The 14,270-nt window shown below is 48.9% G+C and overlaps 1 protein-coding gene across 13 annotated transcripts in view; it reads left to right on the plus strand.

Moving 5' to 3' along the window:
* Positions 1-14,270, plus strand: part of EXD3 (exonuclease 3'-5' domain containing 3) — a 213,873-nt gene that overhangs the window by 60,080 nt on the left and 139,523 nt on the right. For 12 of the 13 annotated variants that reach the window (XR_004244042.1, XM_032130570.1, XM_032130579.1 and 9 more), the window contains 4 exons: positions 1,711-1,878; positions 3,110-3,277; positions 13,159-13,212; positions 13,642-13,781. Coding sequence is in view for 12 of the 13 variants with exons in the window: in XM_032130570.1 (XP_031986461.1) it covers positions 1,711-1,878; positions 3,110-3,277; positions 13,159-13,212; positions 13,642-13,781 (530 nt within the window). In the remaining variant the exon portion in view is untranslated. The remainder of the gene's footprint in view (positions 1-1,710; positions 1,879-3,109; positions 3,278-13,158; positions 13,213-13,641; positions 13,782-14,270) is intronic. The other variant, XM_032130580.1, reaches the window with a different exon arrangement.

Here is a 14,270-nt window from a genome sequence, read left to right on the forward strand (position 1 = left end):
TCAGTGCTGGGAGCTGCTCTGCGTGTGCCAGCAGGACCTGGTGTCTGCTGGAGCCCATCCTGCCAGAGCCCGGGCTCAGATTCCAGCCCAAGGACGAGCTGAGCGGGGTGGTGGAAGCTCCAAATGTGCTGAAGTGGGGCTTTGGGGGGAAAAAGCCATTTCCAAACAGTGCAGTGGGGTTGGCGAGTTGCTTTGTTTTCCTTTGGCTGTTGTATTGGATGTTTGTGGTTGGATCAGAGCTCGGCTTTGCCTTCTGCTGCATCTCCCAGGGAAGCTGGAGCCCTGTGTTTAACGTCTCAAACTCTTGCCACAGGGAAGATTACTGACAGGGAGAAATCCCTTATCTGAAGTCCCATCTCCGTTAGTCATCGGCTTTTTCATACCGCCTTTGATAGCCTAGTGAGAAAGAAACAGTTTCTGTCAAAAACCATAGGTTCTGTGGGTTTTCCAGACATGAAAGACACTCTGGAAAATTACTGTCTTCCAGTAAAAATTGTCGATGAATAAAAAAAGAGCAAATTCATTGGCAAATTTTCTGTAGATTTTATTTTGTTTTCCATGTCGTTCTTCAAACTTTATATTGTTTCCACTGGGAGCTCCGAATGGGGCCATGAAATCCAGTAAATTACAAGTGCTGGCTGCAGCAGGAATGAGCATCTTTTAGATTTGGCTTTTTAGCCAGAAAAGAAAGAGAGCAGCTGTTCTCAGTGATTTCTTGTTTTCTGTCTCTGCTTTCGCCCTGCTCACGCTGGTGATGTACCATGCAGTGAGAGGTCCTGTGTGGGTACTGAGGATGCCACTTCCTCACCCTGCCAACCCTCCCAGCTCCCTGGAAACTACTTCTAATGTAAACATTATAGAGATATTGCTCAGTACTGCTAATTTATCACTTCTACCAGATGGGGAGTAAGTAGCCTATTAACATTCACAAAGTGAGGGTCCAATTCCTTCACATTTCTAAACACATCACCCTGGGATTCCTAAGATTTATGGCATGGAGTTTTCCCATGTTCTGAGCCCCTTTGTGGGGCCTTTGGGCTCATGGAGGTGTGCAGTGCCCACAGGGGCAGGAGGTGCTCAGGGAGCTTTGGGGGAAGGAGCACAGATTTGGAGGATGGCAATGTGACAGAGTTTGAACTCAGAAATTTCATTCACTTTGATCTGAGTGTAAAATCCAAACTATTTTGAGACTCCTAAATATTCTGATTACAGTGAGGAGTGTTGCTCTGTTGTGGCTGAAGCGGGCATAAAGTCAAATATGCAAGTCTGTGGTGCAGCAGTGAGGAGGGGTTCTTGTCCTACTCCTCATAGGTATCTTAGAAGATCAGCATGTTTTTGAGCCCACTTCTCTGTTCTCTACCTTCAGTATTGCCCTTTTCCCAATAACACCCCTCTCTCCAGCTCACTTCTTTTCTCCCCCTCCCCCAAATCCCAAGCCCCTTTGTCTGCTCCACAGAACAACTTCTCTGTCTTTATGGGATAATTAGTGTGGACAATTGCTGCTTTTCCCATTGGGTTTGAGATGCAGTGAGCCATGAAGGAATCTGTAATGACATGAAAAGTCACTGGAGGCGCGGATGGTGGCTGAATAGCAACAGTTACCTCTCTGAATAGATTACATTAAAAAAAATAAAGCTTTGTGTTCAGCTGGGGGAAGGGAAGATTCACTAATCTTTTTGTACATGACAATGTGGTTTTGTATCTCGGCAGCTCAAGGAAGAAATCAGGCGGGGCTTTGCCAGACTGGAGGACCCCTTGGCAGGACTCCTGGCCATGCTGGAGAGCAGCAGTGATTGGAAGGGGAAAGGGCATTCACTGGGGTATTGCATCACCACGGAGCTGCAGCTTTGGATAAAAGAGCATCCTGCTGTCCCACAGGTTAGAAGAAGAGAAAGCAAGAGCGCTGGGAGAGAGTAGGGAGCAATTGATTTTAATGTTCCTCAAGTATCTCCAGTTTCACTTTATTCCAAAGTCCAGCAGCTTCTCTGTAGCCTTATACAGAGTGTGACAAGGTGTGAAACTCACAGTGAGATGTTGTTACTGGTGGCATGCTGGCCTGAAAATGAAATCATGTTGGAAGCTGTGCTGCCAGAGCTGTTTCCCCTCCAAAGTTGGGATTTCCATCTCTCCAGATCAAACTTTGATGGAGCGTTGCTCTTGCAGCCTTTCCAGGCTGGAGGCTCTCCCACTGGAACCCACATCCCTGCTGTCAGGAGAAACCCAGTTGCAGAAATCTGCTCTGTGTGTTCTTCCAGCTCTGCAAATAGAAGCCAGTTACCGTAGGATTGCTTAATTCCTGCCATATGGTGGGAATGCAGAAAATGGGAACAGCCTGCCTTTTCAGCAGCTGAATGATTAGTTCTGTGAAGTTGGGTCATCAGATTATATATCCTAATGTTTACCATTCCTTCTGCCTTCAGATATTCTGACCTACTGAGATGTTCTCTTTTGTGTAAGCTTTTGGCTCTGAACTGCAGGATACTTTCATACTTGTGTTGCTTCCTTTCCCATTTTTCCAAATGGCTCTGGTTAGATGTTGAGCTCTGCCATTACAGGATGGGCAAAGTGCAGGGAAGTGTTGCTGGCACTGAAATTCCTGTGTCATGAGTGAGTGATCATGTGGGAACACAAGGATTAGTACCTGTGTCTGTGCATCTTTTGATAGTGCTTTTGCTTTTCCTACCCCTCATGCACCCAGCAGCAAGCCTGGGAGTGAAAATGGAATTCTTATGCCTGATAGGCGAGATCTTCCTGGAGGGGAGTCGCTGGATTCAAAGGTTTTCTGCTGGGAACTAGAGGGGAGAATTTCTGAAGAGCTCTGTTAGCACAGAGGGCATTTTTCCAGTTTCAGATTTTACTTTTGCACAAGGCCCTATCCCTTCTCCAGAACTACCCCACAAACACTGCATGTTCTTAAACTGAATGCTGTGAAAAAAATGTGTATCATATTGTTCTGATTTCTGCCTGCAGACTCCATGGGGAAATCGGAGAATCCCTTCCAGAGGAATTCGCTTACTCTGTTTAAACAGGCTGCGTTTTCAGCCGCTGTTGAGCCGCAGCCATCTTTACCAAACCTGTGTTTGATTGCTTTTTTGGTTGTTTTTTGAAGTCTGGCACCAAGCTGAAGAAGCTGCAGGCCCGTGTGCTCGGAATGCTCTCGCAGTGCCCAACTAATCTGCTTGACCCCCTGATTAGCATTTACCAGCTCCACACAGCGGACCGGAACTATTTGCTTGAACATGTCAGTCATCTTTATCTCCAGGGCAATTACAAAGAGGTGGGTCATGTCTTTCAAATAAATTTACCTTCCCAGCTCTCTGTGAATGTCTGTGTCCTTTTTTTTGGATGCATTTCAATGTGAATTCCGTTTCATCCCAGCAGCTGCACGCTGTGAATGCTGCAGCTTAACGTGCTCTTCCCATGTACAGGAGCAGGCTGGGCTCAACCTCAGCTTTTCTGCTGGCTGAGGACAGAATGCCAGGGAATGCTCCCTCCACTCCTTTGCTGACCTTTGAAAGTAATAGGTTAATAGGCTTTAATTTGGAGAATTTAAAGGGATGGCTGTGTTCTTTTTTGTTTTCCTTGTCCTTAGCAAGAAAAGAAGGGATTTTAGTCCTTGGTCATAGACCTGTTGTGCTATCTGCAGCCTGCCTGCAGCCAGAGGCCTTGGAAAACCTCACTGTGGGATTGCCCCAACCTCAGGTCTCAGTTGGAGGAGTTTTGAAGCCTCTTTACCACCGAGGCTCATATTCCAAATGTGTAACACCTCCTGTGTTTGTGTCTGGGTGGTTGACACAGGCAAGAGTTCACCAGACCCAGGATCTGGTGTGTTTTACCCTGTTCTACAGCACTGCAGCATCTCTGGCATGGTTGCCCCATCCCTGGCATTGTTCCAGGCCAGGTTGGATGGAGCTTGGAGCAGCCTGGGATATTGGAAGGTGTCCCTGGCCATGGCAGGGGGTGGAACTGGGTGGGCTTGAACTGGATGGGCTTGAAGGTCCCTCCCCACCATTCTATGACATTTCTTTTTTAAAGGCAAGGGGGTTTGTTTTTCTCCCAGGAGCATGGTTCATTTGGATGGTGTATAACAACTTGATCTTGTTTAGCAAAAGTAAAAACTCAAATAGCATTCTTAAAATCCTGTTCTTCAGTAAAGCTGAATTCCCAAGTGACCTCCTGGAATCCCATTCTTGTTGATTTCTTTCAATACTGAAACAAAGATATTTTGTATTTGGTTTGAAATTCCCAGGTAGCTGCTTGAAACTTCCTCTTGTGCTCAAAAAGTTTTTGAATGTGAGTACTTGACAACTACAACAGAAATGTCTTATCTGACTATATTCAAGAGGGATTTTTAGGTTCATGGTTCCAAAGATATTTGATGTTTTCATTAGAAATACAGATCTTTCTAGATCCAGCTTTGGAAAGCTCTAGGTTTTTTTGGTGAAGTTGTTGTTCTGTTTTTTCTTTCACAGCAGAGCTCATTTACTGCTCATTCCCAGAGTGAAGAACAGGAAACCTCAACAACTTCTCACTCTCAGCCATAGCTTTCTTCTAGCTTTATTACCAGAAGGATGAATAGAATTATCTTCAAAAATAGCAGGAAGTCTTTTACTGCCCTTGGGGACCGAACATACCTAAGTCAGACTAACCCCAAACAACGTGGAGCTGGGGCTCTGAGCATTGCAGTGGCTCTGGGTGTCCGTCTGTCCTGCTCTTCCCCATCTCTCAGCTGGGGCAGTGAAGCAGATTTACATGTAGGATTTTTGACTCTTCAGCCTCTCACCTGAAAGGACAGAAATCCATACAAACCCTGCCTGTCATTATTTATTTTCTTGCTGTATTTGCAATAAAACACCAGGCATTTTACTGTTCGGTACTTAAAAGGGCTTATAAAAAAGAGGGAGATTACATTTTTCATGGGCAGATAGTGATAGGACAAGGGCAACTATTTTAAGCTAAAGGAGGAGAAATTTAGACAGGATATCAGGAAGAAATCCCTCCCTGGGAGGGTGGGCAGGCCCTGGCACAGGGTGCCCAGAGCAGCTGGGGCTGCCCCTGGATCCCTGGCAGTGCCCAAGGCCAGGCTGGACATTGGGGCTTGGAGCAGCCTGGGACAGTGGAAGGTGTCCCTGCCCATGGCAGGGGGTGGCACTGCATGGGTTTTACGGTCTTTTCCAGCCCAAACCAGTCTGGGATTCTGTGATTTATTCTAGAGCAGGTTATTCCCTTTGTCTGTGGTGTGCAAACCATGAATGTCCTCTGCCCTGAGAGTTCAGGCTCCTTTCCCTCATGGAGGTTTTGGAGAATGTTCCCTTTGGAAAACGGGATCCCAGAGCTCCGTGGGGCTGGCCGTGGCAGTTGTTTGTTTCTGAAGCACCTCTGGCCCTCCCTTACACCTGGTTTGGGGGAGCTGCTCGGAGGCAGAGCCCGGGGCTCGGGGCAGTGCTGGCACAGGGCACAGGAGAGGGGACTGGGGACAGGTGGAGGTGACAGTTCTGGTTTGGCAGCACGGGCTGTGCTGAGGAGGCACCTGCAGGGGAGCAGCACCAGCGGATGGCACTGTGCTCCCGGGATGCAGGGAGCAGGCAGATGCTGGGAGCTGGGGAAGAGCAGGGATGTGTAACTGGGGTTTTGAGGTGTCTGGGCTCTCTGGCGTTTTATCTTCCTTTTGTGACAGGGGCGTGCAGCTGCTGAAGGAGCAGTGAGAGCTTTGAGCAAAGTGAGGGGCTCCCAGCTCTGTTCGCCATGGCCCCCCATGGCATGGGGAGGTGGGAGCGTTCAGCATTCCCGCTCTGGGAGTTCCAATGAAGCACAGCAGCCTTGCCCCCTTCCCAGAACCCCTCCAAAGCCAGCCACGGCTCCATGCCACCCTCCACCTGGGCTGTGCCAGTGGTGCCGGAGCCCAGCCGTGCTGCCGAACGGATGTGCTGTGGGAAGAGTGATGGGAGCCAGGGTTGTGGTGTGGGGAAAGGTCCTGGGGAACACCATGTGGGAAGGGTGCTGAGGGCTGGAGGATGTGCTATGGGAAGGGCCCGGGATGAATGCAGTGTAGGGAGGTCTCTGCATGAATGTGGTGTGGGAAGGACATGGGTGTTTTGGTGTGGGAAGGACATGGGTATTACAGCTGGTGAGGGGTCAGTAGCTCTGACCGAGGAAGAAGTGACCGGTCTGGAGAGATGGTCCCGAAAGGAATCGCCTTCCCGAGGCCCGGTGTCTTCCCTCAGCTGCTGGCCAGGAGGGCCCTTGCAGAGACTGTCAGCTCTTTAGTGATTGTCAGCTCGTGATTCCAGCTCAGCTCTGCAGGGCAGCCTCCAGGCCAGACCAGACCAGAGAGAGAGACGAGAGGCTCGTGTGGCTGGTTCTGCACGAGGAGCTTTATTGTTGGTCCGTACTCCTGGTCCGTACTCTGGCGAAGGGGAGGCCAGGGACGAGCGCTCTGTCCCTCGCAGGAGCAGAGGGCTGGCTTTTATAGGGGTACAGGGGGTGGGTGTCAGAGGGTAAAGGCCAATGGGTTACAGAGGATCTGCATAGGGTCTCCCAGAGGATTCTGGGTCTGTCCTTTTCTCACCGTAACTGAAGAGTAGCTGCCTTCCCAGGGGGGTCCTGCTGGGAGATTGCTCCATCTCCTTATCTCAGCAGACATCCCTCCAGGGCAGTGGCTGGGCATACCCTACACGTGGGTGTTTCGGTGTGGGAAGGACATGGTGGGTGTTTTGGTGTGGGAAGGACATGGGTGTTTCGGTGTGGGAAGGGCTCTGGGTGTTTTGGTGTGGGAAGGACATGGATGTTTTGGTGTGGGAAGGACTCTGGGTGTTTCGTGTGGGAAGGACATGGGTGTTTTGGTGTGGGAAGGACATGGGTGTTTTGGTGTGGGAAGGACATGGATGTTTTGGTGTGGGAAAGGCTCTGGGTGTTTTGGTGTGGGAAGGACATGGGTGTTTTGGTGTGGGAAAGGCTCTGGGTGTTTTGGTGTGGGAAGGGCTCTGGGTGTTTTGGTGTGGGAAAGGCTCTGGGTGTTTTGGTGTGGGAAGGACATGGGTGTTTTGGTGTGGGAAGGGCTCTGGGTGTTTTGGTGTGGGAAAGGCTCTGGGTGTTTCGGTGTGGGAAGGACATGGCTGTTTTGGTGTGGGAAGGACATGGGTGTTTTGGTGTGGGAAGGACATGGGTGTTTCGTGTGGGAAGGACATGGGTGTTTCGTGTGGGAAGGACATGGGTGTTTCGTGTGGGAAGGGTGCTGGGTGCCCGGGACAATGCCGGGATTCAGCAGACCGGGGGTAATGCAGCGCGAGCGGGGCTGCGAGAGGCCCTGAATAGGCCAGGCTGTGCTGGAGAAGAATGAGGGGTAGGCAGAAGGCAAGCTAGTGTTTCATGGTCATCTTATGTTACACTTCAGCCTTTCAAAGAGTGTCTGGGGCTGCTTGAATGAACCTCTCTTGCACTGCGAATGCGGGAGCCCGGAGACAAAGGGGACTCTTGTCACTCGCAGGCCCCTTTGGGGAATAAAAGCCATTGTCACATGAACAGGGGCAGTCTGGCAGGCTGTGCATGCTTCAGTGCCCCATGATATCGCTAAGTCTCAGCAGAAATCACATTCAGGGCCCTGTCAGCTTTGATTAGCAGGGTCTCATGACTTAATGTGCTGCGATATTTCATGTCTAAGGGTGGCGGCTGTCTTTCTGGGGGATGAATGCCCTCTATTGTCCACTGAGTTATTTTATTTACATTTTTTAAACAGCTTATAAAGGTAAAAAGATAGCTGTGCTTAGAGAAAAAAATCAAATTCCTTTGCTTCTGGATCAGCAGTGAGTGCTACTCGGGTCAGATACAGTGAAACTTGTTTTCACAGTCAGCATCAAAGTTCTCGTCTTGTTTAACAGCTTTATAGTAAATTCTGAACAGGTGGCAGTGGAGCTGGGTTTAGGAAGGAAACAATAAATAATCTTTTTAGCCTCTGACAACCAGAAATATTCTTGGGCCTGAGAGACCTCCCACTCCAGCCTCTGTATTGGTGATTCGCAGAGTTTCTCTTCCCTTCATCGCTTTGGTTCTTGAACATGAATATTGGATGCAGCCATTAGTATTTTATTTTTAACAGGATTTTCAGATGCTATCTGTTCAAATTTCTGTGTTTTCAAAAGCAGAGTATATTTTTTCTTCTAATGTTTTATCCATCAATTTCTAGAAATAATGATGGCTCATATGTTAAATTTCGTTAATGTTTGCTCTTTCAATTAAGATAATGTGGGTTATCTGGTAGAGTTCAGTTAAAATTTGACATAAAATATGTTGGAGTACCCAGCGAAAAAGCTGTGTAGACACAGAATTGCAAGTTTTTGTCAGCAATACTACTACAGACGTAGTAGAAAGGGTGGTTCACCAGAGTTAAAGGAGAACAAATACTCAAAAGTGTAAAAATGGACTTTTCTATCCCCACCACGACCTTCAGTTTCAGTGCAGGGATGTTCTGAACAGAGTCAGGGATGCTGGTGTTTGTAGCCCTGCTTCATCCATGGTGCTGCACTACACACGGTGTATCTTTGCAGATCTGTCAGTAGAGATCAGTGTTAGCATTGATTGAACACAATAATGGATAATCAGATTTTGGATTTCTTCACTCTGGCTTTTTCTGAGCTGTTCTCAGGCCAGGGAAAATGTCTCTGATATTGCTTCTTATCTCCATTCATCACCTTAATTATACAAAGACTTGTTCAGCTCTTAGTGTATTTTAAAGTGTGTGCATTTGTATTTCCTTTTATCTTTTAAATCAAGAATCATATTGGATAAGAAGCCCAAGGAAAATGTTACAGCAGTTATTTCTCGTGTAAAGATGATGTTTTAGTGTCTACCCCTTTTTCCTCTGAACTTACCCTGCTGCTAGAGGACAGCTTTAGTGGCCCGTTGCCTGCCAGGTGATGCCCCTGTGGAGCAGAGGGAGCCAACCCACGGGCCATGGGCCACTGCTGCCCTTCCTGGCCTCCAGAGCCACTTCTGCCCTGGGCTGTGCCCAGAGAATGCTGGGGAAGGAGCTTCAACATAACTGGGAGTCACAAATGAGATGGAAGAGTTCTGCTCCTACTGCCAGCGTTTCTGGGCTCTGGGACAGCCCTGGGGATGTGCAGCAGATCCAGCTGTGCAGAGTCGGGATCTGGTGGAGGTGGGTGCCCTGAGCAGTTCAGCCCCATGTAAAACTGCTGAGTGACCTGAGGGACGCTGATAAATCAGAGAGGGTTGGCTTCAGTTCCCTCTTCCCCTCACCTGTGCATATTCCAACCTGGACTGGTACTTCTCTCCCTCTACCTCAAATTCTTTAGCTGAGAATAACCTGTCACTGCTCCATGTTGATGGTCTCACTCTTTCCTGGTCTCTTGAGTGTGGGCCTGAGGAATGTTGTGTTTCCCTGGTTCCTGCAGCCCTTCCCAGAGCCAGCTGTGTGTACGGCGTGCCCTTTGAGCAGGAAGCAATCAACCATCGAACCTGATGTCATCTACTGTGCAGTGATGCACTCTGAGAGCTCAGCAAAGCTGATTAGCCACAAGTTTGAAATGAGTGATTCCAAAACACAAAACAGATGTGCCCAGTGATTAATACCTGGTGTGCCTTTTACTCCATTATTTCTGCCATTTTCCAGGCTTTGATCACTGTGATTTTCTTGGAGTTGACATTGGTTCCTCCTCTGCAAACTCTCCTTCTGTTGTTTGGTTTATTCTCTGGGTTCTCAGAAATTCCCTCACCGTGTGTTCAGAAATAGTGCACTAAGTCAGGCACAGACTCTGCATCTGTGCTGTCCCAGCTCGCTCACAGCAGAGCCGAGTGCAGGAGTCATCAGAAACTGCTGGTGTGTCCTGCCTCAGCACTCCAGCAGTTCTCCTGTACGAGGTTTTTCTTCTGCTGCGAGCCCCACCGTGGGAAAATTGCTGAAATTGTCAGTGCAGACACCACCCAAGTGCACATGCCCTTGCCGATAAGATCTTGTGTGGCTTCCTGCACCTCGTACTGTACGTGGAAAGAATAGTCATTTTTCGATGAGACAGAGCCAACTGCATTCAAAACAAGCCAAGAGCAGCAGGTATTGGTGCAGTGTCGGGGCTGTGCTCGCTCCAGAACACTCCCCACTTTCCCATGCTCGTGGGCTTGCATTCGTGTGACTGCAGGAGTGTTCTGGTGCTCGTAGCTGGGCCTGAACACGTCAGGTTTGGGACGCTTCCCCCCTCCTTTGTCAATGCACCTACACGTGAGTTAGGTAGAATTCAATGGAGTGTTGCCCAGCTTTGAATTCTGCCCCAGCCTCAACCAGCCCTCTGCTATATTTGAGGTATTTATCCTTGGGAGACAAAACTATTACAAAACGTCCAGATAGGATTTTTGCATTCACCATCATTAAGTCAAAGAACGGCCCAAAGCTCCCCGAGGATGAGGAGACTCCAGAGCTTGGACAGGATTTGGATCAGGCAATGGCCATCAGCTTTTCTCCTGCTCTAAGCAGTGCATTCACCACATCCCTCTCCCATGTACACTTGGGGGTTCAAGGCAAGAGAGGGACCAGCCTCCCCCGGGTCTGCTCTCATCTGGGGGTTCAGTACAGGTTGAACACTGTTATGTGCAGCAGTAATGATAATTATTGCTGTTATTAGATTGTGCTAGAAACTCTCTGTGGATGAAATGTATTTTTGTGCAAAGGCTCCTTGTACCACCAGCCATGACAATAACGTTCTCTTTGGAGTTTGAGGGGGTGAGTAGACCTTGATAAGGTGTCAGTAGCTCAGCATTCCCCAGAGCTTCCCCATGTTCCTGCATCCTGCCTCGGATTTTGGCTCTTACTGATCAGCTGGTGAAGTGGGGGGTACCTGCTGTTCAGGATTTGTGTAGCCCGGCTGATCCAGCCCGAGGATCTGCAGCTGGATGAGCCGGACTGCCAGATTCCAGCTTCCCTGGCTCGCCTTCCAGCCCGGCACCGCAGATGGGGAATGCTGGCTCTGGCTGGGGAGGGGGTTTCTCACCCGTTCGGTTACAGCCTGCTCGGCCTCATTAAAGTGTTTGTTTTCTGAGTCAAAATGAGCCTGTGAATGAGGTGTTGCTTTGCTGGAGATCTTATCGGCTGTAAACAGACTGTTAAAAATAGGGTCGTTTTACACAAAACTTGTTTGTGGAGTGAAACAATTCAAAACACGATAATAACAAAACAAAATCTTAAAATAGCTCGGAGTTGAGACCACAGACACAGCTGCCAAGCACTTTCATCTTTATTACAGTTACTCATATCTCTTCTCCTACTATTCCCATTGTAAACAGGCTGATGTTATCTCTGCTGGCCTCCCCGCTCAGCCCAGCCCCTGGAGCTGCACCCTGATCCCGCCTGGTGCCTGTTCCTAGGGCCCAGCTCATGCTTCTCCTTCCATGTGTAGCTTCAGGCGTGGACAAGGCAGCTGCCCTGCTCCGGGAGTGTTCCTGCTGCGGGGAGGCTCTGCCAGCAGCACCATTGCTCTGCTGCTCTGTTACCTGCTTGAGCTGGAGGATGTTGAATTGCTGTTAAAAACCAGCTTAGGTAAAGCGCTGGGCCAGGCTGCCCAAAGCGATGGAGGCACCATCCCTGGAGGTGTTTGAAAAAACATGTGGCTGTGGCACTTGGGGACGTGGCTTGGCAGTGAACGCTGTGGTGGTGCTGGGCTGATGGTTGGATTTGGTGATCTCAGAGGTCTTTTCGAACAGTAATGATTCCATGAACCTCTGTGTGATTGGAGTCCTCCAGGCCTGGGCTGGGGGAGCTGAGTCTGCCAGCCCTGGGCAGGGAAGGGAGGGCTCCCCACACTTTGGACAAACGAACATCTGTTGTTCTACACCCTTTGGGACAGGGTGGAATATCCAACCAGGGGAAGAGGAAAACCCAACCTGACACCAGGCATGTTCATCTGATTAAGTCACCTGTACAGTTAATAGAGCTGGAGATAAACCTCTGCCACGTAGATAACAGTGCTGCAATTAGGTTAATCTGAACATTAAAAAGCCATTAGGGAGCTGTTGGATGTTGCAGTTAAAACTAAGGCTACAATAGGAGGTGCTAATGAGATCAAATGGTGAAACAAGGCTTTGAGAGTTGCATTTTTAATTTTTTTTAATGATTTCTTTTAATTCAGCAAAATGAGGAGCTGGGAGGAAAACAAAACCAGCTCCCAAAGCTTTGGAAACCCAAACCCCTTCTTCAGGTCCACACCAGAAGTAGCAGCCTTCAACTGGAGAATAATCACTCAGCTTGAAGATTGTGATGTTAAGCTGATAATGTGAGACGAAAGAAGCAGCTCTTTGCCTCTAACTTGTGGAATAGTTATAAAGTCTGGAGTAAGGGAGACGTTTGGCTGAGGGTTAGCTGGGCTAAGCAATGCTCCTGAGCCTTTCTGTTCAGTCTCTGTGTTAATGAAGGTTCCTGTTTTTGTCACTTAAAGCTCTTCTCTTGATTTCTCTTTCGAAGATGAAGCCTGGACTTCCAATGAAGCAGTGTTAAAAAAAGCGTGAACCACCCAAACTTCCCCAAAACCAAACCCAAACCAAAACAAACAGAACAAACTGGTGTTTTCCCACTGCTAACTGGGGCAGTAGGATTGAGCAGCTGAGCTTCCATGATGTGTTGGTTCCCTCCTGTTGCGCACTCTGTGATGCTGTGGGTGAAATACAGGCAAGAATTCCCCAGAAAGGAACATAATCCACTGCTGCTGCTGTGAGCAGGGATGATCTGAGGTGTCTGTGGTGCTTGTCTGGCTCTGCAGAACACGTGCTGCCAGTGATGGGGGGAGTTCAAAGGCAGGTGAGACTGAAGTTAGCTCGGAAAGATGTGGTGGGTCAGGTGCTTTTTACCCTGAATTGATAGGAAATATCCATCCCTGCTGGTTTGTCCAAGTGCTTCACTCGTTTTGCCCAGCTACTTGATCTTTAATTTTTGCTCCGGGGCTGTTGCTGCTCAGGATATGCAGCTCTGCCAGGAGTGTTATTGTACATTTGTGGAATGAATGGGGCCAAATGCTTGCAGGATTTGGGCTTGACAATGTAACAGAAACAATTAACACATTAAAAATGTGTATAACGGCGTTTTTACTTCACTTTGGAATAATGCCCATTTATCCACTGTAGGATTCTTCTAAATACACAACTTTTTTTCATGTTTTCTAGGCAGCCATACTGAGTATTAAGCTGAAATTACAGCCAGATCAAGATGTAGAGAAGGTGAGTCATTTTCTCTGCAGGCTCCTCTGTCATCAGATCCACCTTTTGTTTAGCAGGAGATCCATCAGGGCCCTCCAAGTCCTGCTGCCTTTCACCTGAGGCTTTGCTCCATTCCCAAGAAGTCCCTGTTGTGTTGTTGATGTACCTTTACATCAAGGTTAGGCACAGAGTGTGTTTTGTTAGACCCCATTCCACCTCCTGCCCAGTTTTTCTGGCTGCAGCCACTGCTGTAACAAATCCTGGCTGTGCTCATCACTGAGGCAGAGATCAGTACCTTGCCACACTGAAGTTTTGCTCACATTTGTGTAACAAATGTCACAGCACTCTTGTAGGCTGCACTGGTGGCTTGGGCAGGGCTGGGACTTGCTCTAGTGTTCCATGGGGACCAAAGGCAGGGCACGGTGCTTTCATTGTAATTTCTTCTCCTAGATGTGCACCCCACTGCTGCTCCAGGATAAAGCTAACCTGGTGGAAGATTATGTGGGAGAATATCCCGAGCTCCAGAGGAAGCTCTTGCAGACCCTGGACATGTGGTGTGACCCCAGCTTCAATATCAGAGACATCACAAGGTAGAAACACTTGTCCTTCTGAACAGCTGGGGCCAAGGTGCTGCCAGAGCACAGCGTGTCTGTCCCTGGATGTGTTGGGATCAGAGCACAGCGTGTCTGTCCCCTGGCTGTGGCTGTGTCTGTCCCTGGATGTGTTGGGATCAGAGCACAGCGTGTCTGTCCCCTGGCTGTGGCTGTGTCTGTCCCTGGATGTGTTGGGATCAGAGCACAGCATGTCTGTCCCCTGGATGTGGCTGTGTTTGTCCCCTGGCTGTGCTGGGATCAGAGCACAGCATGTCTGTCCCCTGGCTGTGGCTGTGTCTGTCCCCTGGCTGGCTGGCTGTGATCGTGTCCCAACATAAGGGACTGCAATATATTGACTTTTTGGCTGAAAAAGGGAAAATTCTGGTGGCTGTGCCAGAGCCTTGTCCAACACCCCAGCCTGTAGGACAGAGTAATCCTTGCTATTGACAGATGCTCCATTCCTGCCAGGAGTGCAGATGAAACCTG

The sequence above is a fragment of the Corvus moneduloides genome, chromosome 21 (genome assembly GCF_009650955.1).
Source record: "Corvus moneduloides isolate bCorMon1 chromosome 21, bCorMon1.pri, whole genome shotgun sequence".
Classification (NCBI taxonomy): domain Eukaryota; kingdom Metazoa; phylum Chordata; class Aves; order Passeriformes; family Corvidae; genus Corvus; species Corvus moneduloides.